The 26,025-nt window shown below is 46.1% G+C and overlaps 9 protein-coding genes across 9 annotated transcripts; 5 read left to right on the forward strand and 4 right to left on the reverse strand.

Moving 5' to 3' along the window:
- The first annotated feature begins 429 nt into the window (after positions 1-429).
- On the forward strand, positions 430-4,018 carry BKA55DRAFT_586370 (ankyrin repeat-containing domain protein). The gene is made up of 7 exons (XM_046194551.1): positions 430-2,418; positions 2,483-2,894; positions 2,973-3,311; positions 3,363-3,443; positions 3,491-3,520; positions 3,597-3,719; positions 3,769-4,018. The coding sequence occupies exons 1-7, from the start codon at positions 587-589 to the stop codon at positions 3,808-3,810; spliced, it is 2,859 nt and encodes a 952-aa protein (XP_046041252.1). The 5' UTR covers positions 430-586; the 3' UTR covers positions 3,811-4,018.
- A 950-nt stretch (positions 4,019-4,968) lies between these two features.
- BKA55DRAFT_698261 (uncharacterized protein) lies at positions 4,969-5,893 on the forward strand (the record flags this gene model as incomplete). The annotated part of the gene is made up of 3 exons (XM_046200497.1): positions 4,969-5,212; positions 5,266-5,435; positions 5,492-5,893. 3 exons carry the CDS (start codon positions 4,969-4,971, stop codon positions 5,891-5,893), a joined length of 816 nt encoding a protein of 271 aa, XP_046041253.1.
- Positions 5,894-6,989: 1,096 nt separating this feature from the next.
- On the reverse strand, positions 6,990-8,165 carry BKA55DRAFT_586382 (cutinase-domain-containing protein). Its single transcript, XM_046194552.1, has 3 exons — positions 7,870-8,165; positions 7,606-7,817; positions 6,990-7,547 (listed from the first exon to the last, which is right to left on the reverse strand). The coding sequence occupies exons 1-3, from the start codon at positions 8,080-8,082 to the stop codon at positions 7,283-7,285; spliced, it is 690 nt and encodes a 229-aa protein (XP_046041254.1). The 5' UTR covers positions 8,083-8,165; the 3' UTR covers positions 6,990-7,282.
- Positions 8,166-10,290: 2,125 nt separating this feature from the next.
- On the forward strand, positions 10,291-10,638 carry BKA55DRAFT_546959 (uncharacterized protein; the record flags this gene model as incomplete). Its single annotated transcript, XM_046190973.1, has 1 exon — positions 10,291-10,638. The coding sequence occupies one exon, from the start codon at positions 10,291-10,293 to the stop codon at positions 10,636-10,638; it is 348 nt and encodes a 115-aa protein (XP_046041255.1).
- A 1,664-nt stretch (positions 10,639-12,302) lies between these two features.
- On the reverse strand, positions 12,303-13,373 carry BKA55DRAFT_698263 (uncharacterized protein; the record flags this gene model as incomplete). Its single annotated transcript, XM_046200498.1, has 1 exon — positions 12,303-13,373. One exon carries the CDS (start codon positions 13,371-13,373, stop codon positions 12,303-12,305), a length of 1,071 nt encoding a protein of 356 aa, XP_046041256.1.
- A 1,584-nt stretch (positions 13,374-14,957) lies between these two features.
- Positions 14,958-15,232, reverse strand: BKA55DRAFT_529980 (uncharacterized protein; the record flags this gene model as incomplete). The annotated part of the gene is made up of 2 exons (XM_046189112.1): positions 14,958-15,023; positions 15,077-15,232. 2 exons carry the CDS (start codon positions 15,230-15,232, stop codon positions 14,958-14,960), a joined length of 222 nt encoding a protein of 73 aa, XP_046041257.1.
- Positions 15,233-16,161: 929 nt separating this feature from the next.
- Positions 16,162-17,255, reverse strand: BKA55DRAFT_586389 (uncharacterized protein). Its single transcript, XM_046194553.1, has 3 exons — positions 17,032-17,255; positions 16,618-16,971; positions 16,162-16,558 (listed from the first exon to the last, which is right to left on the reverse strand). Exons 1-3 carry the CDS (start codon positions 17,143-17,145, stop codon positions 16,373-16,375), a joined length of 654 nt encoding a protein of 217 aa, XP_046041258.1. The 5' UTR covers positions 17,146-17,255; the 3' UTR covers positions 16,162-16,372.
- A 329-nt stretch (positions 17,256-17,584) lies between these two features.
- Positions 17,585-18,491, forward strand: BKA55DRAFT_529945 (zinc finger protein; the record flags this gene model as incomplete). The annotated part of the gene is made up of 2 exons (XM_046189109.1): positions 17,585-17,938; positions 17,994-18,491. 2 exons carry the CDS (start codon positions 17,585-17,587, stop codon positions 18,489-18,491), a joined length of 852 nt encoding a protein of 283 aa, XP_046041259.1.
- A 598-nt stretch (positions 18,492-19,089) lies between these two features.
- BKA55DRAFT_586394 (uncharacterized protein) lies at positions 19,090-24,152 on the forward strand. Its single transcript, XM_046194555.1, has 14 exons — positions 19,090-19,283; positions 19,351-19,484; positions 19,548-19,773; positions 19,821-19,880; positions 19,932-20,231; positions 20,281-20,443; positions 20,496-20,960; positions 21,012-21,461; positions 21,516-22,273; positions 22,325-22,528; positions 22,586-23,138; positions 23,191-23,222; positions 23,273-23,468; positions 23,540-24,152. The coding sequence occupies exons 1-14, from the start codon at positions 19,218-19,220 to the stop codon at positions 24,121-24,123; spliced, it is 4,191 nt and encodes a 1,396-aa protein (XP_046041260.1). The 5' UTR covers positions 19,090-19,217; the 3' UTR covers positions 24,124-24,152.
- The last annotated feature ends 1,873 nt before the right edge of the window (positions 24,153-26,025 follow it).

Consider the following 26,025-nt stretch of genomic DNA (forward strand, 5'->3'; position numbering starts at 1 on the left):
TGAAATCGTTGTTGGATCCTTGGATTGTAGATAGGCCTTCTCTGACCTTAACAGAGGGAGAATTGCAGATTCTACTGGAACAGGTCACAAAAGACATATGCTCGGCTGACGCATGAAGCGGTGATACACGGTGGAGAGCAAATGATGTATTGTCGCAGTCGACTGTATCCTTGCTGACTTGAGTTAAAGGATGCCATATGGACGGTCAATCAGTGCAAGACCTAGACATGTTATTACGATTGGAGGTCATGCTACAAATGATGAAACGTCTGCAGCAGAATGGCATAGAAGTAGTAATGCATATTGGCTGCTTAGCAGTAACATTGCCACGTCATGATGCACTTTGCTTTTAGGCAGCAATGCATAACGCTCAGCCACAGTCTTTGTTCATATAGTATTCAGGTCTACTAAATAAGCATATTTGTGTGAGCCAAGTCAATTCTTGTTAACCGGGAACGCGTGGTCTTTTTTTGTTATAAACTGTCGCGATACTCGTGATCCTCCATCTGACTGATCAAATTTGGCCTTTATGCACCTTCTGAACCAGGAATACAAGGACTTGTGCTAATTTACTGGCCTAACGAGGATGAGGGAACTCAACTTACCGACAAACAGGGACTGGACAACCCCGTACAAACAGGATCTGGCAGAAAAGACTATCTCAGAAACAAGCACGCTCCAAGAAATTGCTCGCTATCTCTACGTCGACCCCGAAGAACCTGACCCTCATCAGCTATTGATGTTGGCCATAGAAAAAGTGAATAAGGCTGTTCTGAATTCTCTAATCCATAATCTCAATTTCAATATCGATATCAATCAGCGCGATGCTAAGGGAAGAACAGCACTGACACAGGCTGTGAAAGCTGGCAACAGAGAAATAGTTGAATATCTCCTCGAGATCGAAGGGATCGACGTAAATGCCCCAGGCGAAGATGGGGATTATCCGATTACTTGGGCAATTCGCAACAATAACGACTGGGTCAGATCAGGATTAGTTTTTGGCAGGCCGTGCAAGCCACCACTAATTTCACTATTACTCGAGAAGGAAGAATTGAACGTTGAACGGATCGAATCTGACGGCCAAAGCCCATTCCTTTTGGCGCTGAATTGCGAATATTTCTTACGTCTGGAAGACTTCTTGAAAGATCTATTGGACTCGGCAAAATTCAATCCAAACATCCTGGATGGGAACTTAAGATCTCCGCCGTCACTTGCTGCGGAGAAATCCGCTTCGACGGTGGTGACAGCTCTATTAAAGAGTCCTAAAGTCGAGGCCTGCTCTCAAGATAAGGACGGCCGAACACCACTAGTCTGGAGCATCCTTGGCAATAGGGTTGAAAACATGGAACTTCTTCTGAAAAGAGACGACTCTGGAGTAAATACCCCTGATATAGAGGGACGAACGCCACTTTCATACGCCTCAGAGAAATGCAATCTTGGCATGGTGAAGGCTTTATTACATAAATGTGGCGAAAACGCGGACCAGCCTGATCGCGATGGGCGAACTCCGTTATCTTGGGCATTTCAAAGAGAACCAGCGATTGATCCCATTTTTGTTCCAAAAAAGCCAGCGTCTTGGGCTCCTCAAACCACGTCAAGGGGCTTTGGGACAACTCCGAAGTCTCAGAATGAGGAGATCGTTGAGTACTTGATCAATACTGGCCACGCGGACCCTCACTTCAAAGACAACAATAAGAGAACTCCATTTTCATGGGCAGTTACGACTAACAACCTGGATACTGTTAAATACCTGGTACAACATCCAGAAGTCGACGTTAATGATCCTGATAAAGATCGGCGAACGCCTTTATCATGGAGTGCAGAGCAAGGATATATCAGAGTCGTCGAGTATTTGCTGTCAATCGACGATATCGACGTCAATATTGAAGACAACAAGAATCAGAGTCCGATTTTCTGGGCCACCCAGACTAAGAATGTGAGGATGATCAAACTGTTCAGAGAAAAAGACGTTAAAGCCTTGCACACTATGGTCACGAAAAGAGATGATGTTGAAAAAGTAAAACTTCTTCTTGAGGCTGGATACGATGCCTCTAGAGTGGACGCTAACGGCCGCACGCCATTGCATCGCGCTGTTGCAACTGGAAATTTGGAGTCTGCGAAACTGCTTATCCATAAATGCCCGCAGTCCGTGAACGAGAAAGATGAGGACGACCAAACACCACTTCAACTCCCCGTCAAATTTAGCCGTCATATGTTGCAATTGCTCGTTGAAAGCTCAGCAGTAACAGATGAAATCGAGCAACATACGTGGTTCAATGGAAATGATGGGGACTTGCATGATATTGTGTGCTTGTCTCACATAGGCAACAATCAGTACTTGCAGTTCATGTCGACAGATCGGTTTTCAGCGGAGTTTCCACAGCATAGGAGGCTTATCGAGCCAGGGATGCGTTTATTGTGAGTTAGGGATCATGATTCGTTTTAGTCTACAACAGTTGGGCTAATGTTTCATCGTAACAAGCATTAGTAAAGACTCGCCTCCTCTGTGGGCAAGCACGAGCCATTTTGGCTTCAATGGCTTCAACCCGGACACAAATGATGCTAGGCTCCATGTAAAAGTACAGTCTTATGGCCCACCGCAGAACGGCTCTGCAGAGATACTTGTCGGCATGGCCACCTCATTCCCTGGTTTACTCCTGCAGTGCTTGGGATCACCAAAAAGCTCGGTTATGGAACAGGTTATCTCAGGTGTAGCAATTCAACGCCTACGATCGACAAACAATTCAGAAGATGGACCTGGAAGCTTTTTCAGTACACTTCCAAAAAGCATCATACCGCGCGATGTCGTCGACTTTATCTTACAGTTCATAGATACGCTGGAGAAGCGATGGGACCAGCTGCTCAAGGCAGTTGAAGACTACCCACGTTCGTTTGTAAGTGTACTCGGCCGGACAGGAACATCATCCATGTCCACTTGCGAAAATTGACTTAATATTGATTCCATTATGTAGCAAGGGTTTGACCACGATCATAGCCCGCATGATGTTTCAGAGTCAGATCCATTGACCGATAGCCAATGGAGCGAGATCATAGCAAAGGAGCTTCGGAATCAGTTGACCGATACTGAAAGAATCGACAAGCTGTTAAAGGGGTTTAAGAAATTAAACCAAATTAGACGTATCCTTAAAAGCCATGTTGAAAGCGCTCAGACAGTTTTGGACGATTATTACAAGCACAAGGTTAAGGGCAAGGGTCATGAGCAAGTTCTAAATGCTATCATGCGGCTTGAAAGACAAGGAAATCTTGTGATTGACCGATCTGAACAAAGTTTGAGAGATTTATTAAACTTTGTATTTCTAAATGACTCACATACGAAGATCAATCTGGCTAACAGTCTCCAGGTATACGTACGAGTATCAATCGATGAAGCACGCCGATCTACCGATATTGCAAGAAGCATGAGACATCTTTCTTGGATGACTGTATGTGGCACTTCTTACGCAGTTCCCGGTCCTGCTCACTATTGCAGTTTATGTTTCTTCCAATTATGTGTGCTTCTGTTAGTGTCTTCCTTCCACTTGACCGAGTTATTATTAAGTTGAACTGTTTTGCTAACCACAACATATCTTTCTTAGGGTCTTTTTGGAATGAATGTCAACATTTTAAAGGATGATCCTGACTGGAGATGGTTTGCTTTGACTGCAGGAGTCTTGGTTAGCATGACTATGGGTATTTGGTTTTTCCTCTCTCGTAATCTGGTACCCAACCCCACGTCTTCACTTCAATCCCCTATCTAACATATCTAAGGATGATGAGAAGGTCTTGAGACATAGACCCGGCCGCCTCTAAGATATTGAAAAGGGAGTTGATACTTGTTGTCTTTTCATTACTCCTTCTGTCTGCTTTAGTGAGCTCTACAGGCCATGGTAGCTATCAAGTTGGAAAATAAATTGTAATTGGCAATATTTCTTGGTAAGAGCTGTTTTCAATGGATATCTTTCAGATAAATCAACAAAATTCTCCTTAAAACATTTTCAACGAACTTAGAGGGATTTTATCTCATCGATAAGGGCTGCCGACAGTTTTCGGCTCTCGACTATAGTATCCGCCTCCCGTGTTTTTAAAGCTTTATTCGCGAAAGTACTGACTTAGAACTGCGGTATCTTGGGGAAATGCACTTGAAAAGGTATTTTAATTGTCGGTTCGAGCCCTCAGTGTTTCTGCATGCTGTAACAGCGGACTGCGGAGTCATGAGAGCCCCCCTTGCCGGGTGTAGGTATGCACGCTTCACTTTCTTCTCTCAGCTCTTAATTACGAACTTCCTGACTTGTGTCAGTACTCCGGCTTAAAATTTCACTCCCTGACCTTGTGACAGTGCTCAGTGCTACATCCTGTTGGTTGTTGTGTTGTTGGTCGTCGTTGTCCCACTTCTGTATGCAGCGAGGCAAATACGGCAAGATATTGCCAGGCGTGAAGTTGGCAGATAAGCTTGCATCAAGCATTTTAGTTACTTATCCGTAGCATGTTAAAGAGAATTGAGTGTATCAAAGAGGTGGACGTAAAACTTCTGTGGTGAATGGACTGTTGTTGTACTGTCAATATTTCGAAAGTTGACGCCTCTTTTCTCAGCCCCGATTGGGGCAGAATCAGATGATCACCGTCCCAACCCAGTAGATTATGCAACCTAGGCCGTAACTATGCTTCTTTTAGGCTACTACTGCATAGCAACGGGATGACGATACTGATTTAACTTGAAGTTCCATGCCCGTGCAAGCCATGTTGGCGCGGACTTTCGCATTGACGAAGCCATATATGGACGCCACCTGCTGCGTGCGCGCACGGAAACTTTCCCTTTTCTTTAGAATGTGCAATAGAGGAATATCTCAATTTGCCATTACAGCCAAAGTCCAGCTTGGAGCGCCCACCAGCCTCCAACGGTGACGGGTTTCATTCCGAACACCTTACTAACTTCTTGAGCTGTTCACAAAGTTACTTTTCTTTGTCGCAATGAGGCCGCTTACAAGATTTGGCCTAGCGCTTGCTCTACTCGCCAATCTGGTGTCATGCGACTCCAAGTCCATCCGTCCCCCAGAGTGGGACCCGAAACAAGATGCCGATAAAGAAATGATAAACAACATACCTTACGACGCTGGAGAAAAGATTCCGATCCTATATAAGACAGATGTAGGAAATATTGAACTCTGGCTTTGGAAAGTGTTAGATGACTCAGAGGCTGGTGCTCACTTAACAGGTAGGATATGAAAAGCCTTGCGTTCACCGTGGTTCACTAATCCAGCCTTATAGGAACTGGAACTGCTTGGCAAGCTCAGTACAATGTTGCTAATAAATTAAACGATGAGGAGGACTTGGTTTACTATTTCGCGATATATGAAACCGGCGAAATCATTCAACTTGCTAAATCTCAGTACGTCAATGTCAGCGCTCCGAGGCCGGACAAGAGCCAAACCGTCACTGTATCTGTATCTGTATCTGTATCTGTATCTGTATCTGTATCTGTATCTGTATCAAGGGCCTTGAGCTTCTCAACAGAGCCATCCACAATGCAAACGTCGACAACTTTCACCACGCAAACCGCTGCTTAGCCGACCGATTCATCTTCAAGCGACGAGACGGATTCAACCTCAGAGCCCAAATCAGACTCTGGACTCTCCTCGGCAGCGACTGGGGGTGTAGCAGCTGGAGCGACGATTGGTGGCTTTTGATTATGGGAGGTATAGGATACTTGGTTTGGAGAAGATACGCGAAGAAGAAACGCGTCACAGAGTTATCTGAACTTCCTGGAGGCGTTCCTCAGCACCACGAACAGCATCAGCCTCACCCTTCTGAATCGAAGGCTGGGTTGCCGGGAGACCCTGGGACCTATCCTTCGGACTATGCGAGAAGCCCATCGGGGCTTCATGAAGCACCATGACCAGAGGTGCGATGGACTGATTTAATGCACAAGGATCCATAGATGGAGGTAGTTAATGTTTTATGAGTTTTGTCAGACCTTGTACGTGCTGAAGTCTGTATTTTGGGTGCAGCAGCTATTCAGCCACTTCATTTTCGAGATAATCAGAAAGCTGCTGAGAATCGCTATTAGAACTTTAGAATTTTCTATCTTGTTGAAGATCAGGAAGTATCCTATAACACTATTCTTACATCTGTCATGAGTGGAGTAGAGGGCAATTTTAATAATTATATCCTACTACCAATACCACATGCCTATAGAAGTCACCATCTCCTACAGTGAGGTTGAGAGCAAGGATACATAGACGAACTGTGTGTCTTTTTATTGTAGACAGGCATGAGTAAGGATGAAGCAAGCCATGGAGTCATTTTGGACTTCGGTGATCTGTAATGGCTAAAAGTCGTAGCATTTGCATGGAATCGAAATGACTTTTGGTGTTGCTGTGCTTCTAGGTCGATATATAGTTGAACTTGGGGATTTTCTTTTGTCGTAATGTCCTTACAATGCACAAGACGGCCATAACTTAATATTTACAAATCCACAAAATGAAGGAAGACAATATACACGGCCCAAAAATGAATGCAGCGGAACCCCTGTCATCAGCGGCCCAGTTGCCTCTGGGTTATTTGTAGGGCAAAAATACAACAAATTGCTTATTATCGTAACATGTATGTCGTTCTGTGAAGCTGAATATGTTTATGGGATTTGCTAGCCTAGCCTCTTTGTGCTTCTTTTCAGAAAGTTGAATGATCTTCAGCTTACTACAGTATACAATTTGGTACAGGTAGTCAGAAAGCCGATACTGGGACACTTTCACATTTAGTAGCACTCACGACCGAAGAACCAGGTGACGGAACAGAAGCAGGCCGGGACTTATTAGTATGCTACTAAGGGCCAAGTGACACATTTTCTTCACTAGATTGATAGCTAGTGTACACCTAGGTGTAAGAGGGAAGGGGGATAGCTTCACGAGTCGAGCTACCGTTGATCGTGTTGGAAAGATAGGTGGATGTGAGTAATGGGATATCAGTGCGAAACAAAATCTTTTTATTGATGCCTCGGTAAATGGTTCATTATGAATACTTGAACTTCAAGCTGACCCTGGACTAACCGGTTACCATAGGGGGCTATGTCATGGATAGGTGTCCTACGCGGTTCCGATCAAGTTTGTGAAGGTCCGATGCGAACACATTGTACATATTCTGTTCTCACTAAGAGAACATAGTTCATTGATTGTAAATCTCGAAAAGCTACTATAGCTCCGTTATGTTTTGTTGTTTGAAGTGATCCCGAGCCAAGATACCTTCAATTTCTTTTGCTACCAACAGCCCATCACATACCATTCTCCATTTAAATTTGTCCAACCAGAAATTCAGAACCCGGCCCCGCGGCATCAGGGCCATAAAGGAAATGGGCAGGAAGAATAAACAATGTGCCATCACAAACGAGATCAGTAGGCAGGCAAAATATCTTGGTTCTGTCGGTTGGATAGTTCAGGATACGACCGCCAAGCTGCTCGTTCTTGGTGTACCCAAACAAGGCAGCTCCAACGACTTGATTCTGAACAGCGCCTTCAAGTTCACTGAGTGCGTATCCAACGACAACCGTGCCCTGACTATTACAACATCAGCATTTACCAGAGTGAGAGGGAATATTGACAGGACAGTACTAACCTGTAGCCAGCAGTGACAACAGGTGTATTAGGACACTTATCATAGGCCATTTGGAAAAGTCTCTTAGCCTCGTCAATGGAGGCATCGTTAGTCCCCTCGGGAAGAAAGTTTGGCGCAAGTTCGGCTGTATAAGGACCACCAACACCTTGCACCCAGATATCAGGGACAGCGAGCTGCATAGCTTCGACGAGGATTGGGCCAACAGTAATTCCCTAACTCGGGTCAATTTCTGACGTTATGGTTTCTGAGGCCAATCTGACGAACCAGGTTACCGGGCTCTGTACTGCCTCGAGCGTAGATCAAGATGGCTGTGGGACAATTGGAAGGGTCCCCATCCTCTAGGTCATCACGAGTAAGGAGGTCTCGAGCTTCGAGCAGACTGACATCTCGGGTGGCAACGATCCCCCTCTGATTTGATACAGTTGGCATGGCGCTGGCGCCAGCAAGAAGGAAGCACAAGATATTGGCTACACGCATGGTCAAGGGACAGTTTTGGAAGGCTGAACACAATGAGATATGCCTCAGAACGATTGCTTTAATTGAAGGGCTGGAGAATTGAGTGCGAGTATACAGGCTTGTGGTTTAGATAGCTGCTCCCTTTATATAGATGATTACCCTCCTTTACTCATCATTGCAAGCTTCATATTGCTGGCTGGTGAAATGCTCTCCTTCCGCTTCTTGTCTAGTTTACTTATGCTGTATTCCTACCCAATATCGGCTATACGGAATTCACATGGCCACTTAGCTTTGCCTGTCAGCATAGGACTCCAGGGTATTTCCGTTCTTGCTCTCATGTAACAATGAGCACATATCTACTGACCTTTTTCTTTTGGAGACACTTGAAACATTTAGCATCAAGCCCAACTCCATCAGTCCATTTTTTATACAGAACGAAACAAGTAGTAGATTCTAAAGTTATGTTGAAGATAATCTTGGCCTTCCTCTCTGCGGGAAACACTGATGCACTTACTTCTTGTCAGAACCCTTTATGGAATAGCACGATTTTCTCTGCAGTCTTGAGTTAGTGTGATATCGGGCCTTCTCCGAGTATTATTTGTCCCCTAGACTCGTATTGGTTGATACGATTCGAACAGAGTTTAATTATTCCAAGACAGGATACTTACCCCAGGTTTTGAGATATAATCCCTCAATGCATGGCTAATTGATAAGTGGGGAAGCCGAGGATCAAGAACCGCTCTTTGATGCTCTAATGCAGGATGGAAGTGTGGGGTATGCAGCTTCTCAGCCAACCTCAGGTTCAGGGTCTATTGGGCTTGTGATTTGAAAGATGATTGATCTCTTTAGGCATAATCTATGAGCTGTCACAAAATGCTGCGTAGGTGAGTCAGTTGTTTCCGCGGCAGGAAGTCGAGTTGTGCACTGAGAAGCAGGTGAAGCTGCAGCCTAAGCAAATCTCCAATCCATATAGCTAGGAGGAGAGGGGCAGGAGGGTGATTTTCGGATATCGCGGAAGACCCCAATTAGTACCATGGTAAATGATGTAAGATCATGTTGAAACATGTGATCGATTGAAAGCCTGATGGGGTTTTTAGGGGCAAGAGGCCGGCTTAGGCCTCGATCATATACTAGTGCGGCGACATGTTGGTATAATAAACCATGGATCTGGCGTTCTCTGGGCGTTCCACGAAGTCCTATGCGGCCTTTGCATGACTGGCTTTTCCTAAGTTGAATAGATGGTGACAGCAAAGAGTCCGAACTGCAGCGATAGGAAGGTCAAAGGAATCTCGGCAAAGTAACCTCAGGTCAGTATAATTTAACTTTGAGATTGTGAATTGGCACAAAAGGTTATCTATTGCGGTTCAAGACATGACATAAATAGTTTTTGACAAGAGTTAGAGCAAAATCGGGATAGTCTTGGTAGAATGAAACGGCTCGCCTTTCTCCGACAGAGTAAGACGGCATGCCAGAAACGCCAATATGGTAGGCACCAATTTGTAAATTTTGTTTGGCTTCGCCAAAGGATATTAGATTCCATTTGACAGTCTCTCAGTTATGCCCTTTATGAATGATGAGCCCTAAAAGTGATTTATTATTTACTACAAAAATAAAGCCCTACGCTTTCGTCCTATTACAAAACAACATGCACATCCATGGGTTTCGATGACAGGCATTTACCTGCAAGCTGCAGCAGGTCCTCGGTTCTGTCAGCTTAGCCTCCAATAATTAATGTTCGAATCGTACCTGCATTCTTCTGTCACAACAGCTAATTGGGTTGAAGTTCATTCACCCCCAAATCCATTTCCAAATTCCTTTCCCACTAATAGTTTTTTGTTCCCTCTCTCTACACCACTGTTCAATCACGGGTCATCGCCAATTCATAAACCACACTTCTATAACATCATCATGAGGACATGTCTATGCCATCAAAGTCTTCTGGTAGTTCTGCCAGGCTTATAATTATAAGTAATTATAGCGCCATTCAAGAGGATATTTCTCCTCATTTAAATGAGAAGCTGAGAGGGGATAGAGCGTGAAGTAGTATTGGTTGTATTTAGTCTAGATGATGCTGCCTATATCTTCTGGGTTATCTTGGCGGAAGCGCTGAAGCTGAAGGCCGAGCTGGTAGGTATCTGTAGTGGCGTTCATAATGGTGGCTGAAAGAAAAGATAGTTAACCGATACACACCAGCAAGTGTCCAAGTTAGCAGCTATCATGAAAGATACCATGCCTGAAACATACCCCCGGCAACACTCAGAATGTGCACAAGTACTCATTCACGGATCAAACCAAGAGCGCCTACGAGAATGTGTTAAGATGCTGTTCTACAAATTGTCTCACAACCATCTCGACTCATTCAGTGAGGAAGAGTGGAAGGTAAGCAGGTATATCCTCCAAGGGGCTAACCTCCTGAATCCTAAAGCCAATCCGAGAAACTCAGAAGATATTACAGTTTCCGCATTCACGGGCCATATGTTCCGTGAAGCTCTGCAGTGCATAGGATACAACCGCCTCATGAACCACTCCGATGACGATTACTCCATTATCGACGACACTGCTGTAGCAGAAGCTTGAACCGCCGTTCTCTGGCTTCTGTCAATGGGCCAGAACCCAGATATCAAAACATGGGACAAAAAAGCTTTCCTCAATGTTACTCCCCTCCAAGGTGCAATACTTTCAGGGTGTCTGGACTTGGTATAAATCCTTTTGCAGAACAGTGCTGATCCCAGTCCCATGATAGATTCTGAGTCCCTTCCCCCTCCACTGTACATTGCGTTGAATAAAACGTATTCCTCCAAACACATTGCTTTGAAGCATGTTGTCGATTGTTTGCTGAATCACGGGGCTTCAATGAATTGGGACCACGCCCTTCATATAGCAATCCGGTACTAGAATCTAGACTTTGCCGACGAATTCGTGCTTCGTGCGACGTGGAGCGAATCTTTATATCGCGCGGACAAGACCAATGAGTTCAGCGTATCTAGGAGATGAGGAGACTGCTTTGAGTGTTACTGCTAAGGTCGGAAGAGGAGCAACAGAATTCGTTCTGAATCTTCTTGAACTTGATTCCCCCGAGAAAATGAGCGAAATCATTACAGCAGATGTTTTTATATCAGCTGCCCAAAAGGGGAATGATGATGTTATCCGCCTTCTCTATAAAACCTCATCCACCGACTTGCCTTTTGATAAGCATGGCATAACGCCTTTGCACGCGGCTGCTAAGCATGGTCACCTGAGTACCTGCCGATTAAGTGTCTAACTATGGGGTCCATGCGCTGAAGGTGTTAGTTGGCCTTCCCCTATCCATCTTGCGAGCTTTAACGGGCATTGCGATGTTGTACGGTTGTTAATCGAAAAGGGTGCCGCCATCGAAGCCTTATATCTTAAGGAAGTTGTGATGAAAGGGTGTTTCTATGGGCATTGCCTGGCCTTCGTGGTGACGACAACACCTTGGAGCTACGTCTCATGACGCCGCCGCAACTGGCTTTAACGCGCATACTGAAGGAGAAGTCGTCTTGGCTAATCGCCCTCCCTACTTGCAGCTGCCACAGCTGGCAATACTGAAGCATGCTGCCAACTTTTGAGCACAGGCTGTCCGCCTGATAGACTGACTTTGTATATGGCGGCTGTGAAAAATAGAGTCGCATTCGCCCAGGTTCTCCTAAATCACAATCAGCGGATTCAAACCATCCGCCTCAACCATCCTATTAATTCTACAATCCCGCTGCCTTCACCGTTAATCCGTTCTATAGAGCACAATAATACAGAGCTCCTGCTGCTGCTTTTTGAGGCTGGCGCAGCCCTGAAGTCAGCTTATAACAGAATCATTTTATTTAAGCCAAATTATGCCATAAACTATAAGCCTGGTAAATTACACTTAATTGCAGTGATACAGAAGCCCCAAAGTTTAGGAGTATAGATAAGAAGACTTAAACAGGGTCTAGTACTAGAGACCGTTTTAGATTAACTTAGAACCACATAAGATAGATGGCTAAGGGACCAGAGTAACTGCATCTAGCACAGAGATTCAGTATTATAGGTAATTCTAAGCATAAGTATGTCTTTTACTAAGTTATTAATCAAATAAATTATAATATAAAAACTAAAGATAGTTATATATAATAATAACTTAACTTTCCTTACTTTAAGATAAGTTAACTTATTATTAGAAGAATAAAAACTTTAAGTAGTTAGAGTCTTATCCTTAACCCTATTAAAAATTGCCAAGTTTCCATCTATTAACTGCATCCTGCACAGGCCCATTCTCCAACAGGAGGAACGCCAGCAAACCCGCTTGCAAGAGAAATAATACTTTGGAGATTGTCATCACAGAAGGACCCGCAAAATCCCGCCTTAGGACACGAAACAGTCCAATGAATCCTTGCCTGTGTAGATGCCTTATCCCTCTTTCCATCAGGAAGCACACTTACTAACACAGTCCCAGTCGCAGGGTACGTGTACTCTTGGTACTCGAACTCATAATCGGGTTCGCACATCACCTCATTTCGGCAATTGTTGCTGTATCGGCCCGTCTTGGTCACACTTGTCTTCGCAACCGCAGGTGCCACGGCTTCAATCAGAATCTTTTTCATGCCAGGGACATTATCGCGCGCCGAGAACCAGCAATCGTCGAATGTGATACTGCAGTCATTGCCAATGCTGTAAGACTCCCCTTTGCACTGGAGACCCTCATCGTCATCATTAATGTGGCTGAAAGCATTCTCAGGTGTCCATGCTTCGACATCAGCATTGGTGCCCTGCACACGCACCGTGATCTCTTTTTCCGACATGTCATAGTCGGTTACCACTTGGAAGTCGGTGGCAGGCGCGGGTGGCGGGTTATCTGGCTGATGGAAGCAAATGTAGGCGCTGGTACAAGCTGTTCCATCCGGAAGCTCGAAAGCCGGCTTGCCATGCTCGGCCCAGCACTTGAACTCGTTTCCAAAGGTGTGCTTTGCATCGCCTGCGTAGCTCTTGGACTCTGCCCAGTCTTTGACAGCTGGATTGATTGCGACCTGGAAAGTGTCGCCGTTGGAGAATTTGGCGGCAACGCCACTTGGTCTCCATGGGTACGAACCGTCCCAAGGCACGTTTGCAATCATGTCTGGCTGTACCCATTTGGTGTCGCCGCCACCTGGGTTGTAAGACCCAGCATAGTATGCCATCTCATTTGACTTGGCGGTACCATCAGCTCCGATACCGCAGTCCACGAGCATCAGGTGCTCGTCCGGTCGGTAGTCTCGTGAATTGATGATTGCAGCTCGAGAGCCTGAGAGTAGGAGGAAAATGGTGGTTTTGATTGAGTTCATTGTTGTTCAAGTGAATCCGGAAGCTCTCGAGTGAGAAGGTAGAGTATTAGATGCAAGAATTGCTTGAATTGTAAGTTGCAAGTGTGCTTGTTGAGAATACTATTCCTGACGGCGACAACAACTCAGATATATATACTGTATTTGAGCCTCTGTTAGGCTTTGGTTCCCCCAATAAACCCGAAACTGTGAAGCCCAATAACAAGACAGAATCGTATTCTCTTGATGATGTAGCATGGGGGCTTTGGCGCTGAACATGGCTCTGCCCTTAATCCTTCCAGACTAGGGTTAACGTTACCAACTGCCGCTTACTTCTGCTCCGCAGCCCCATTTACTTCATTTCCCTTCAGCCTTGGTTGCCAGGGTATACCAACAGCATCTTCTATCCGGCATATTCTTTAGTCCCCGAAAGCCGAGAGCATACTCAGCCTCTTACACTTGGCAATACCAAAGTACTATAAAGAGTGGGTCTGACACCTGAGCCCCTGAACATATCTCGGCTTCTCCCGAACTTATGATTCGTCAGAGAGAGCCCGATGACAATACGAAGGCTGAAGTAGTTTAAGCTTATTTCGGGCAATGGGTTGGTTAAATTAGCTGTGGATGAGAAGGCATAGGCTGGCGCTAGCTATTGCACCTGTAACACTGATTGACACTATCCTGCAATTATCCAAGTAAAGTTTATCCCGCTGTTCTCAGGAGCCTGATACTTGGTGAAGATCACAGAAGTGCTGAGAACCTCCGACTACTTGTCTCAATCATTTACATCTAAACATTTGCTGATCATGGTCTTTTCAATTGGTGGATGTGAAATTGCGATGCCTTGCATCGTGCTAATATTCAAGACCCTTATAAGCTGTAGTCTAACACGCAGACAGTAACGGGTTTGTTGTGGGCCACTAGACTGTATCTATACTTAGCCGGGTAGACAGGCACGGCTAATAAAGACTGTCTAAGACGACCAATTGCATGCATGCCTTACAAGACTACAAGCCTTTTCCACTAGCATTAATGCGACAATCGAATCCCCTCCAATTAGAAATGCATCTCGTATAATCCGCCAGTCTCTGCATCCAAATCCAGAATCTCAGCCAATACTCCCTGAACCCTCCACTCAGTAGCGGAAATTGGCTGCATTCAACTGTGCCTCTGTTTGTCCATAAGATACCGAGTGGAAAATAATCCACTAAGCAAGAGCCAACCAGATGGCATATTCTCTCACGAGCGTACGTCCCAATCGCCTACCCAGTAGACGAACCCAGTCGACAAGTGGCCAGAAGCAAGGTATTTGAGCATTGACGCATTGGCCACCAAAAGCCATGAGGGGTCCATCCTGGCTTTACACCGGCATCAGGCACCGCACCCGTTTTCTGTTCGCAGAGAGGAGAGACGGCAAGACAACATGCTAACAGGAGAAGACGCAATAGAGTATTGGGAGCTGTAGAACAGCAACTTGCTGTGTCCCTGTTAATAGCCTTAATTGTAATCATCCAGGACGATAGGTAATAAATAATGATAGCGGCTTTGAGGTAATAAATAGTACATTAATTATTCACACCTTATAAGTGTGATACTTGTGAAGCTGTTTCATTTATGCTCCAGAGTCCCTGGATTATGCGAAACTTCGTGACCATGCTGATCCTTGAATAGCACCTAATTCAGACATGTTGGTTCACTGCTAATATCAAGAATCGAGGAAAACATACCTTTGGAGGATTCTTCACGCCTGCCTTTTCTCCCTCTTTTTCCGTCGTCACAATCTTTTGAACATCACCCTCGCGTCTACCTCCACGGAATCGCGTCCAAACGTGATCACCTTCATTGGTTGGCTCTCCCTGCTTATCCTTGATGTCAGATGCCATGGTGTTTCAATTGAGAACGGACAATGAGAATTAAATATTCATAGAAGTTTAAGAGAAGTCATTTCAGCTTAAAGAGGTTCCTAATATTAAGTAAAGGTGCGAACATTATTAGAATAGTGTGACATCAGAAAAGCATCAATAGATTGATGGCTTGACGTCAAGGCTACATATTAATTACAAACACTGGCTAGCTTAGGTCCTTACTGAGACCTGTAGAGCTAATATTATAGACCCCTGCTTGTTTGGTGGTACTTTATTTGCCACTTATCTAAGTGCGTAAAAGCCTTATCGGAAGTATACACAATCAGCGCCGCACTTCTTTAGCTGATGCACATATCAGGTCAATACTGGCACCAACTAGGTAGCTGCTTTTAGAGCCGACAACGCAGCACGTAATACTACTCATTTGATGACTTCATTCTAGAGGTGTCCTTGCTCTGCCTATGGCGGGGCAGGGATAATCCTGCATCCTCATAAACATGCCGTGGCCTCGTGAACGGCACGCTTGATTCACAGGATAGGATCCCTATGTCAACGGAAATGGCCGAGGCAGGCATGTTCACCCGCTTGGCCTACAGAGACTAACGCCTACCAAGAAACGCAACGTACGTGAGGGTGGACTGAGCGTCACGTACCAGTACTGATGATCCATGGATGAAAGACTAATCATAACGGCCGGCATGACCATTGGCATATTTAGCCACAAGCGGAGCCATGGTGCCTTACAATTGACATAAACTCTGATAGAGTTTAGAAGCAGATTATTGTGAGATGTTTTACCGCAAATCCAGCATTGGTGAAGTTGGATAATTTGCACAAAGTTGCTTGCTATCACTCCACGATCGAATCCATGTCCAGCTTGCCTCAAAGGAGCCCGAGATCTTGGTGGCGATCTTCGGAGAGTGGCACTGGGGTTAACTGATTACAGTGCTCCTCCAAGACCTTCTTGATATCGTCGCTCACACAAGTCGATAAGTAGTCCTCAGTACCTAATAGCAGGTCTTTACAAATCGGGCAAAGACTACCAGCTTGGCGTGTGCATTGGCCTAGTTTTTCTACAGCTTGTACAGAATATGGATTCATTAACTATTCCTTCTCTCTATATTCTGCACTAATTCGTTGTACCGGAGACTATAATTCCTAGAGAATTTCTCGAAGGAGGAACCGTAACAAGCCACCCTGGTATGCGCTTTTCTTAGGGAAGAACTTCCCGTTAGGAATAGTATAATCCTGTAGTTGCTTTAGAGTTTCAAACACTTTGACGGGCAACCCAGTGTTCTGGGTCTCCACGAGATCGACCAAGTTTACATGGGTCTGACGTACGCTCTAGATTTTATTAATGTCATATTATGTTAAAAGAGGGGAGTAGCAGCAATCAAACTTACCTCGCGACATGCTGCCAAGTCTGTAGGTACCGGTTCCATGTTCAGGACACGACACAGCTTCTGCCATGAATTGAGATTGTTTGGATCTGTTCCGTAAATATCGTTAAATTGTTTCACCATTGCTGTTTTGAACTCTTGTTTTGCATCTTTCATCTCTTTGTCATGCCGATCCCATTTAAAGAATTCACACATTCGGTAGAATTCTGTCCAAATTGGCCTCGAGGAGTCGTATTCGAAGGTAGGGTACCTGGCAAAGAATCGGTCGATATGGTCGAGGGATCTCTTATTTTCTCTTTGGTTGGAGTTTTGCGGTTTCTTTTGCTTCTTTTGCTTCTTTTTCGCATTTGTAGAATTCTTGCATATTGATCAGAGATTAGACTCGTTTGCATCACGATATGGAGAACGTCCACCTACATTGGTATGGCCCGTCTGTTGCTTGTCGTGCCGAAACAAACAATCGGACCCAAACGTACAACTACCTGAGGCCAGATAATACCGGCAAGCCGTTTTCGACTTTGTTTTGCTCATGGTCAATGAAAAGTAGTTCAGGGATAAAAACAGAACCAGCCCGAGACGGAAAGAGGAACGGCCGGATTGCCACTATTATGGTATTCTGTTCATAGATTTTGGGATGTATGAAGCATTTCTTATGCGTGGACAAGTGTCCAAATGTGATTGATTGATATGCAGACACGGCTAACAAAATCTGCAGGAGGCCGACCAACTCGGCCAATATGGATCATCAGCCATTCATCTTGGGCAAAATACCTTTGGGTGTCTTAGCTGCCTAAATCCTGCATTCCCCTCACTTTGTCATTGTCTACCCCTACTTATTGAGTTAATCGATCACCAACTGTAACGTCTGTATCGCTGTAATTCTTGTATCGTACTCAATAGCTCATTTCACACCTTCGACAACGCCCAAGCCCCTTCAGTGACTAGAAGAACAGATTTTCATTATCTCACCATGTCCACCTGCGGAACATGCTGGCGCCAGTTTCCGGCCGGTTGGCGATCTCGTCAGCAGCACATGAATGCCACTGGCCACGAGCCTCCAGACTTTGAGTGCGACACTTGTGATCGTTACTTCGGTAGCCAGGAGGCAGTTGAACAGCATATGTGCGATTTGGGGCACTGGGATGAGTCCTCCGAATCCGAAGAATTGCAAGAATCAGACGAATCAGAAGGCACTGTCCTTGAATGTGATCATTGCGGCGACGCTTTTGATGACGAGGATGACCTACACGACCATGAAGCTAGGCAGCACTTCTACTGCGTTGTCTGTGATCGCCCATTCCAGGACTGGAATAGCATCAGCCAGGTTCGCGTGACCATTTTTACACCTCTAATTGTATCGTTCAACTAATATCACGAAGCACCTGCGCGGCAAACTTCATCGTACCAGCACAGTCCAGTGTCCCTTTTGCAAAAACTTACATGGGACTGCTACCGGATTCGTCCATCGCCTCGAGAAGGGCTGTTGCACCAAAGCCCCCCTCAGTCGTGATAAACTGTATGAGGTCATCCACCAACACGACCCAGACGGTATTATTTCCAAGAAGTTACTTACATGGTCTAGCAATATAACTTATGCCGCCACCGAAAAGGCATGGAATGACGAGGTTGACGCCTATGAGTGCTACCTCTGCCATCGTCTCTTTGGTAAATTGGCGTCTTTGAACCAACACCTAGGCTCTCCTGCTCATCAGCAGAAAATCTACCACTGCCCAAGCACTTCTTGCAGAAAAAGTTTTACGACTCTTGCTGCCATGATTGCTCACCTAGAGAGCGAGAGTTGCGGGTATATGCGCTTTGAGGCTGTTCAAAAGAGGGTCCAGTATATTGTAGATCCACGCCGTATGATTCAAGCATGATGATGCCGACTTGGGAAGGGAACTCCAGTCGAAAGGGATTTGGATCAGCAAAGCTTCCTATACATTCTTAGTCCGTCTTTTATACAGTGGAAATCCTTGGCTCTTTGACACTAGTCTACTTTCCCGTTCTTTTATTCAAAATGTTCAAGCCTGCCTGGCCTCTTAGGCAAGCTGATTCTAAAATTTCCATATTTCTTTGTGACTACAAGTGCCCTTTCCTTTACCCCTAGTCTTCCTTCTGGTCGGTAATATTATTCTTGTGTCTTCCCCATAACCACAGCAGCCAGCCTTACATATATGTGTGCCAGGCAACTAGTTGACGGAGAATCAAGAATTCTCATTTGATCAGAAATATAAAGACTTATTTAATATTGTTTATCTTGAATAATGTATTTGCCTTTGGCTTGTCTTGAGGCGTTAGGCAGAATTCATAGTAGCGGCTGCGCCACCACTACTACTACTACACGGGCCGTCCAATCCGGTATCCCCATGAGCGTGAGCAGAGCATGACCCTACTGCGGCTGAAGGCATCCATGGGCATCGGGGCTGGTCAATGAGGGAGCCTTACGCTAATCATCAGCCGCATTATCACGCGCCTGAGGCATTTTTATTTATTTATTCACCTCATGCCCTTATCTTCTACCAGCACCGCCAAGCCTTTCTCGCTTGGCTAGAATCTACGGATCGCGATAACGAATCACTAGAGCATCCAGCATATACAAGAGAATGCCGTCATGGTACAAGAAGTTCGCCAGGGGGTGGCAGCGAGATGACAACGGAAGAGATTCAATCGTCGGTACCTTTGTTTCCCTTTTACGTCGTTGTTCAGGAAGCTGACAATTCCTTTCTTATACGCTAGGCTGCGCAGTTGCCCGAATCCATAGAACAAGATGATATACCTATTCCTCATGACTTTGAGGCTGAACCCTTTGGCTTATTTATCCTACATCCATCGCCTGATATTTACCTGCCGCCTACAGATATTGATGTTGAGTATGCTGATTCTACCAATTTGGTTGTCCTGATTCCTTATGCATTTACTGATAGCATGTGAAGCATTGTCGCCATTCATGGATTAAATGGCAGCGCGAGGAAGACTTGGACCGACTCGGCCACTGGGCAGTGCTGGCTGGAAGATCTACTGCCAGACTCGATCCCGAGATGCAGGGTCATGACTTTTGGATACGACTCCAAACTGGCTTTTAGCAAATCCCGGTCGGGAGTGGATACCTTTGCTCGGGATCTCTTGAACCGCCTGAGGGTTGTCAGGAGTAGCTCAGAGGCAGGTGTATCATTAAATGTCTGGTAATGATTGCTGACGCCTCACAGGCCCGAAATCGACCGCTGGTATTTATTGCTCACAGTCTAGGCGGTATCGAGGTGAAAAAGGTATGTGCGACTCTTTACCGACCAGCTTTTGAAAGATATTGATGCTGTAAGGCTTTGATTATGGCGCACAATGGATCAGAGGTCTACGCCCCGATTCTCAAAGCCACAGTCGGCATCATCTTCCTGGGAACTCCGCACCGAGGATCTGAGCTGGTGCCTTGGGGGATCCTTCTCTCTAATGTCGTCGGCGTCACTAGCATAGGAAAAAATATCCGAAAGGAGCTCTTACGCACCCTCAAAAAGGACTCTGACACGTTAATGGATATTTCAAGCCAATTCCTACAGCGCGCGACCCCTTTAAAAATCATGAGCTTCATCGAACAACAGGTAGAGAGTCCGCTGACAACATTGGTAACTTTTGTATTGTATGTTGCACTAGTGCGATTCTTACAGTTGGCAGGTTGTTCCAGAGTATTCGGCCATCATGGGCTTGCCCAACGAGACTGTGCTTCCAATGAACGCTCACCATCGGGGACTTACTCGGTTTTCGCGAAAGACTGACCAGAACTATGTCCTTGTTGAGGCGGCGATCAGGGAAGTTGCATATGGAAGCATAGATAAATGTGACGCTTATCCCAAGGCAACGATTGAGGAACATAGCTGACCTTGACGCAGATGCAAACACTTTGGATGATACCCTTAAGGCAGCTGCGAAAAGTGCAACAGAGATACTCCCGAGTACCACCAGTTTACCCATTCCAATGCCAGTCCCAATACTCTGTCGCAGCCTCGTTCCTGCTCATTCATTCATCTCTAGGCACACAGGCTCAGCCAGTAGCTCAAGCACACTGGTAGGGTCGCCAGCTACTTTACCCTCGATAGGTGCCTTGACCCCAGAGCTTTATGACCGCACTTTTGGCGGACACGATAAGAAACCGACTTCTTCCACGGTCAGCTTAGAGAACCAATCGCTGAAATGGCCGGATAAGCCAGTCGAGGCTGTCACGATACGCATTAGCGGTCTCAGGCGGCGGCTTGGACCAGACAGATACAAGCAGAGAGACTTCTCTCATGTTGTAAAGATTCCAGGGAATATAGAAATGGCGTATATAAGATCCTGGTTGCAAAAAGAAGTCCCTGGTGCGTTAATAATCTTAGAATTACTGGTTGGTTGCTGAATTTCATCAATAGATATTAAGGCGGTCAAGTCCTTTAGGTTCAAGGACCAGAAAGGTGATATCCGGACCAAGTGGGAGGATGTTTTCACGACTCCAGTCGAGGTTACATCTGGCCGGCCGTCTTACAACAAAGCAAGGGGCTTGAAAATTAATACTGACCAGTCAATTGCTGCTTTCATGAGCAAAGCCTTTCCGCACCCAATCAATGCTAAACTCAACAGTAATAGCCAAGTAGGGCACTCAACATTTGATAAAGTCTCTGCTTCCGTTCTTGAGGTTGGACAAGATAACGAGCCCGACCTAGTTATTTCATTCATGAGAACTGTTAGAGTTCCCGAGAGCGATAAGGAGTACGATCTACCTCCTGGCCTGGGGAGATTCCCGTTGTTCAATGTTGGGCCTTTCAGCCATAGTTTACCACCTTCAATGGTGGCCAAAGGAGGATTCTTCTTCCCGATGTATCGTGAGTGCAACAAGCAACACCGTGAAGATGAATAAGCTGACTCGCATTGCTTAGAGATGGAAGCAATGTGGATGCACTTCCATACGGAAGGACAAAAGAAGTTTGCTATTCGACCCTTCGTTGGCGGCGTCAATGGCCTTTCAGGGGAATCGTCCGAAGGAGGCATGGCGTCGATTCTTCGTCGAATGAATTCCGAGACCAGAAGACAGGACTACATCGTGCTACCGGAACAATTATGGCTTGACGGAATCGCCACTGCACCCGGAGTGGTCAACCAGTTTGTTGCCACCGAAATGGCTCCTCCCCGAAGAGAAAGATCTCAAGATGGTCGAAATTCTCAAACCAGAAAACAACGAGATGTGTCGAGCAGCCCCTCATCCCATGACGACGCTCCCAGTGGAGCGTCTATTGAGTGGCAGGTTACTGGTCGTGATGAGGTCGGAGGACTGCAGCTTCAGATTATTCCTGCATTTGAGACCGACAAGATACATGCTGGTTCGGCTAGAAACGTCTGCGTGACGAGCCACGGAGTCGTCTCTAGTGTTACTCTGCCGCCAGCGGTAGATCATATCTTCGACGTACTCTCAACCCCTGCCGAGCTCAAGCTGAACGTGGGTGAGACAATCCATGTCAAAGACCTCAAGTCAGCGGCGCAGTCACGCCCCAAAGTCGTCTCGGACTTGTTGGAGGAAAGTCCTTCGAAGCTCACTTACCAAGACGTTGTTGAGCTGGAAGCAGTCCACGAGAGCTATCGCGAGTGGGTTTTTGACATCAAGCTTCTCGGCGGCCTGCAGCCTCTCATTTCACTAAGCGTACGTGCATCCACATTTACCCACCGCTCATCGACTCATCACTATCTCTAGTTTGACGATAACGATCCATTCGACTGTATACTGGATATTGTCGCAAAGGAACTGCAAGGATCGAGAGGCCGGTTGGCCGTAGACTATTCTGCCGCCAACCTTACTCAGGGATGGATTCCAATTTCATCCTGGCTAGCTCTCATCTGGCTTCCACAGCTTACCGGGGAAAACCATGCACAAGTCAGACGGCGCGAACTCACTTTTGTAAGTCTTGTTCTCTATCATTGATATTCGTGTCCAGCTGAGAATAACCTTTCATAGATTCCTGATGGAATTTCTAACCAGCGCTATGTCTGCCGTGTTGTGTGTGACAAGACAGTAGAATCTACATACAGGAACATTCTTCCACTTCTACTGGCCCTTGACGAGAACGCTACTGTTAAACATCTGAGAAGCGTTATTCAAAAGACGACAGGAGTTTCAACAGCTGAGTACTTGATCCAACGGGATTCTTTGACTTCCCCGCCCATCGACGATAGTGAAAGAGTATTCTCAAAGGATAGGCTCACTGCATCTTGGGCGGGACAGGTACCGCAATATCTATTGACGCGGGATAAGCCGTGTTTCAGCCAAGTTGGGCAAATCTCTCAGCCCCTGAAACCCTTATCCGACCCCTTTTTCAACCCGTTCGGTCCACTTGGCCCGCCCATCGGCCCAATGCAAATTTCAATCAAGACTCTTACCGGAAAGGTTGTCATGATAGAATGCAAACAATCTAACACGATTTATGAGCTCAAGTCCAAGTACCAGGACAAAGAAGGCGTCCCGCCGGATCAGCAACGCATAATTTATCGTGGTAAACAGCTTGAAGACAGTAAGGATCTTGCAAAGACATTATAGACCGTAATAACCATTTATATCTCTAGTCCGCACATTAGCCGATTACAGCATTTCTATGGTAAGCATATTCTCCCCGGAGTCTTAATGCCTCTGTTTATGTTTACCTAGGACTCGGTCCTTCATTGTGTCCTACGCCTTCGAGGTGGCGGCTCGTCGATTCGAGTCCACTACGATGGCAACGAATGGAATGAGTCGCTCTCGGATTGTCGCAGCATCGCCGAGTTCAAACTCAGGCTTATGAGCAAAACAGGTATTCCAGTGAAAGACCAGATACTGAGATGCGCCGGTAAAATTGTCCAAGACGGTAGGTATCATGAAGACCCTCCATAATCTGCTGCGCAAGGTTCTAACGCATGCAAATCTTTCTGAGTATAGATGAGAATCCCTACAGATACCAAGAAGAAGAACTCATTGTCCTTACTACTCATGAACCAACTGTACCTATCGCTTTAGGCATCGGCGCCGGCGGTAAAATTCAGCAGCACATCGAGCCTGACACCAACGACCCGCGGATCTGGGACATAAACAGCTCACGTATTGTAAATGTACAGCTTCTCGATGCTCGCTCCTTTCGCCTCGTGACGGGTCACGCGCCCCCTGACACACCCATCACAGACGACATGTATGCCCAGATGGGCCTTAGGTTCTTCAAGCTGTGGAGTGACGAGCACCGCGCTGTTAACGGTGTATCAGGGGATTGGGACAATATAGCCGGAGCGGCCGAGGTGGCCAAGAGGAATGCCAAGAAAGGAAAGGGCTCGTCCTCTACTAATGCCACAACTGAAACTAAAGAGGAATGGGGGTTGCTGGAGACTGGAGCTTGGGGCCCTTTGAAGACGGGAAGTCGAGTGAGGCAGAGGGCAGCGGTAGACAAGGACTTCGACTATCCTCTCGTTACGTTGAATGTAGATGATACGGTACCTGAATTCAAAAGTGTAGTAGAGGACGATAATGATTAGGGAAGTTGTATAGACTACATAAATCTAAGGCTCTGCAGCTTTTCTATCTATCTAAGATTTTGCATATAAAGTTGAGAAAGTCATTACGAGGTTATGCGGTTCGATGGATGCTATTGAAAGTTTCTTTTACAATGTCTTTACTACTGGGAAAGGCGGTCAGCGGGATCAAGTCAAAGAATCAACATCAGTGTGAGATTACCTCAGCCGTCATAATAGCTACTGGCCGTATCCATGGCGCTATACTATCATCTGCTCCCAATCCTGGTGCGATTCACAAATTTTGGAACATCCAATATTCTTAAACACTGAACAAACCGCCACGATCCTACCTGGGACTTTAGCAGCTTGCATTACCATCTGGTAAGATGCGCGTCACCACCGTGCTCCTATTGGAGACTTCAGGGCCTCCAATGACAAGCTGTTACGATTCTTTATGTCTGAGCAAGCCGATAAACAGTATATTAATCGGTTACAGGTGGATAACCCCAGTTAATAGTTTCTCCATTAGTATACCTTTCTTTTGAACCGGACTGATGATGTAAGCGATAGCGCGGCGCAACATGAACGGTGAGGCTTGGACCGCGCCGAATTAGAAGCTAGCACCATCATCAACCCAACCCGGTTTCTACTGATCTGGTTTACTATTGTCATACTGGCGTGATTGCTCAGCTGCTAGAATATAGGTCACGCAGCAGCGCATCTAAGCTCAGTCTAGAGCAGACCTTGACTTCAAAGAGCTGGTATCACAGACACCCACGTAGAGATCTCGACTACCGCCTGGACCAACACCAAATATCCCACCAAAGATCGTGACTCGTGGTCATATACCTCATACTGCGTCAAGACAACCGGCATGTGTCAAGTGCCGTTCAACAAAATCGGAGAGGGCGCTTCGGCACTTTGCGGCAAGAAATTGTACATCGCCCACCATACCTCTACCAGCGACGGCACCAGGCCCAAGACTTGTACCGGTTGGAACCCTTATTCCTGGCCAGCCTGGCAATCGCTGGTTGGAGTACCTCACTTTGGACTTTACTTGTCCCAAAGTCTGCGATCGCTGGTGTTGCTGCGAGAAACCAGAAACACCTCCTCCGACATCCGACTGCAGCGAATCTGGTACTGCATTCGCAAAGCCCCCTAGCAATGCAAACCAGCAGACCCTTAAAGACAAAGGCTGTGGGCAGTACGGGTAGTGGAATGTATTTTTAGGTTCTTCCTACGAGGCCAGGCTCTTGGTTGGCGCTGGTAACAACGTGGGGGCACTGACGTCGGCAAGGTGGTGGTGTCAAAGTGCAGCAATGATGCCAACAAGTTAACAGTGACCTATACACTCGACTCGCTCTACAAGATCACCGAGGTACATTTGGACCTCCGTTGTCAACCCATTACTGACAAGTCGACCGGGAGAGACGGAACCTCGGGCTACCCTTGCGCGCCCTGCCAGTACAATGTGTTTAACGGGGCGTCAGGCGGTAAAGTTTGCCCAGCAAGCACCGGCAAGTCTAGCTACACGATTTCTTGTATCGACCCAAAGGTTATACGATGACGACGACAATCTGGGCTACACATGCACGTCTACCACAAGCCCTATGTATGCCATCCTCCACCCCAGTGTATACAAAAGTGGCGAAGGTTGCACTGTCGGGTCATGTGATAAGACTGATGCTTGTGAGTAGAAGTGGCAGGGTTCTATTCTTTCAAGCGCAGCCCCAATTTCGGGCACGATGTTAATTTAGGAATATGGAAATTCTGAATCTATCTAACCTGGCATTGAGCTCCATCTCTACATGGCTTTACTGTAATGGCTATAGGTGCTGTAATGTAATATGTTTCTTGAACTATACAGACAGGTTGATTTAAGACAGAATCTTAAGTTACGTATTCTTATGCCTTTAGGAAAGA

This window comes from Fusarium redolens, assembly GCF_020744475.1.
Source record: "Fusarium redolens strain MPI-CAGE-AT-0023 chromosome Unknown BKA55scaffold_34, whole genome shotgun sequence".
NCBI lineage: Eukaryota > Fungi > Ascomycota > Sordariomycetes > Hypocreales > Nectriaceae > Fusarium > Fusarium redolens.